Genomic DNA, 3,006 nt, shown 5'->3' on the forward strand with positions numbered 1-3,006 from the left:
ACCAATTATGTTCTGTAGTTTTTCCTCAAGATTAGAAGCCCAAAGTACTTCTTTACTCCCTTATAGTGGAGAACAACTACTTCCTTACAAAATCTGAATACTTAAGCTTTTTTGTATATTGTTGATGTTCAGTCATTTCAGTTGTGTCCAACTCTTTGTGACCCCATTTGAGGTTTTCTTGGCAAAGATATTGGAATGGTTTGACAGTTCCTTCTCCAGCTCATTTTACAAATGAGAAAACTGAGGTAAACAGGGTGAAGTGACGTGCCTATGGTCATACAGGTAGTAAATGTCTGAGGCCAGATTTGAACTCAGGAGACTTCCTGACACCCGACCCAGTGCTCTGTGCACTATGGCGACATCTAGTTGCCTTTTTTAATATGCCCAAGGCAATTAATTCTTCTTTCAGTTTGGTCTATTATAGAAGATTTTAAGTTTTCATTGCTCAAATGATTAATGACAGTGAAGAATAGAACATGCAAAGAAAGAAACTCTTAGAAGAAGCAACTGTGATTTTGTGAACCTGAAGAACTCTGATTGTGGGAATTCCCTTTGCCAGTACAGATTGTGACCCATTCATGAATTACTAGATAAGTCCTAGGCAGTCCCCTGAGGTATACGAGGGCAAAGGGACTATTCTATAATCACAGTTACTAAGTATCAGAGGCAGGATTTAAATTCACATCTTCCTGACTGCAAGCTAAGAATCAGGGAGAAAATGGTCCCAATGATACCCTCAATTTCACTGCAGAGTTTCTCAGGAAATAGTTTTTCTTTCTAGAGGATAGAGAAGATAATAGTGACATTCTGTTTATCCATTTACCTGAGAAGAGAAGCATTTTATATTGCTGGTTTAATAATATAGCATTTATGCTTTAAAGAAAATAGCTAATGAACATTTTTGAGCATTGGTAAGTACAGATTAACCATCTGAAGTGTTGCTTAGTCAGAGGAAGGGCAACTAAAGCTATTTCCTTCTCATCCTTACTTCAAACTTCTGCCTTAGTTCCATATTTCCTTCTTCATCTCCTTCTGGAATGGGCACATTGTAGTATTCACCTTCTTCTTGGTTAAGCAACTTATACCTTTCAAAGAAATGGGAGAAAACTGTAAGTTCACTTATTCTCAAATTAACAACAACAGTTTATGCAATGCCTCTCTTTCAACCAGTGATTAAACTTTGATAAAGGCAGTGCTTAATCAGATATAGCAAAACCAAGTAGGTTCTGTCCAGTCACTTTTGGAGAAGGTGTTTGGACCCTTTTGAAATGAGTTATTCTAATTCTCTATGTATGCAAAGCTTTAAGCCAAATAACTTTATTTGTATGTATATTTGACTAGATGAGGTCTTACCATCCACTTGCTGGCATTTTCATAAGCTCCGATACCCCAAATGAAAGTGAACCCATAAAATCATTTCTTGTTGTTCGATCCCAGTCCCAGATTTCGACAGATAACCGTCTATCTTTATCTGTAGGTTTTAATTTGCTAGAAAGAATGAGGGGGAAAAAAAAAGCACACACTAATCATCTCAGCATGAATCAGGGAGAAAATGGTCCCAATGATACCCCCAACTTCACTGCAGAGCTTCTCAGGAAATAGTTTTTCTTTCTAGAGCATAGAGAAGATAATAGTGACATTCCGCTTATCCATTAACCTAAGAAGAGAGCCACAGGTGGAAAGGCATAGGGATATTCTAAACATCAGGATGGTTTATAATAAATACACCTCTTTAAGAGCAGGAATAGAGCATATATAGGAAGGACACATCAGTAGAGAAGAAGAGAAGAGGTTTCTATTGTTGTTGTTTGTCCTTCTTTCTCAAAGAGGACCATAACATCAGGAGGTGATGCCATGACATGCAAGGGAACTGGATTTAAGTTAGGGAGGGCTGTGCAAAGTCACCAGCCTCACTCCCTCCTCTGGAGCCATCTGGGTCCAGTGGCCAGATATAGATCAGGACAATTGGAGATGGTTCAGATGCAGTGAGAGACCTTGGCCATTTTAAGTTAAGGTCTTTCCCAGGTGTCAATTTGACTGAGGCAATGCCCATTCATTGATTAGGGCTAGGTAAGAAATGAGGCAAAGAATGGCCTCTTTTTACCTAGAGAAGAAGATAAGAGGTTTCTACTTACAAAGTGAATGACTCATTCCACTGTGGGTTTAGTGTGGAGCGGATTGTTTTGGTTTTTTGTTTACTTTCATTCTTAGGGTCTGGGATAAGTTTCAGCTTCACATAGGGATCTGAAAGTCCATTTGGATCCATAGGGATCAAGTTTTTTGCATCTCGTACTATACAAAGAGAAAAAGGGAAAAAAAAAAGCAGATGTTAATAAAAGAGGGCTGGCCATTGTATACACACATCTAATGATGGCAATCCAATCCAAATGGAAGAAATGTCAAATTAGTGTACGACTTGGGAGTGGGCAACAAATATGATGAACCTTTAAAAAAGTACTACTCAGTTCCATAGTCAGAGTTTATTCACACAGATGTTTGCTTTTAACAGAGCTGTAAAGACCAGATATTCCTATCCTCTCTCTGTCTCCAAATCCAGGATCTCCCTTCGTCTACCTAGAGAGCTGTAACTAGCAATCCTATCTGAGTTGAGTACCACAAAATGGACTCAGGTGCAAAAAGTACAAAAACACTCTCAAATCAATATAAAAAAAAAAAGGACAAATACAGCTGGACATGAGGGAATGACCTTGGAAAGAGGCTAGATCTCAGAATAAAAAGCTTGAGGGGAGAAACCCTGAGATAATGCAAGGCTCCTGCCAGGGAGTGGGCTTGGTTGGGGAAGAAAGTTGGGGAGGAACTCATCTAGAGGTGATGTCATGGAGTGCGGTGGGGTGGGGTGGGGAGGAATCATGTCATCCTGTAGTACATTCGTATTTTTAATAATTATTTTTGTTAACTAGGTGATAGCTCAGCGGCTGCTACATGCTGAAGGAGTATAAGTACTCTCCAAATCCTGGAACCTCTGGGCATAACTCTAGGCAGTCT

General features: G+C 39.3%; 1 protein-coding gene across 1 annotated transcript; it reads right to left on the reverse strand.

Annotated features, from left to right (window-relative positions):
• Positions 1 to 282: 282 nt before the first annotated feature.
• Positions 283 to 2,288, reverse strand: LOC114032914 (protein kinase C alpha type-like). Its single transcript, XM_027848372.1, has 3 exons — positions 2,136 to 2,288; positions 1,354 to 1,488; positions 283 to 1,085 (listed from the first exon to the last, which is right to left on the reverse strand). Exons 1-3 carry the CDS (start codon positions 2,264 to 2,266, stop codon positions 968 to 970), a joined length of 384 nt encoding a protein of 127 aa, XP_027704173.1. The 5' UTR covers positions 2,267 to 2,288; the 3' UTR covers positions 283 to 967.
• Positions 2,289 to 3,006: the final 718 nt, after the last annotated feature.

This window comes from Vombatus ursinus, unplaced genomic scaffold (genome assembly GCF_900497805.2).
Source record: "Vombatus ursinus unplaced genomic scaffold, bare-nosed wombat genome assembly UNPS02005943.1, whole genome shotgun sequence".
NCBI lineage: Eukaryota > Metazoa > Chordata > Mammalia > Diprotodontia > Vombatidae > Vombatus > Vombatus ursinus.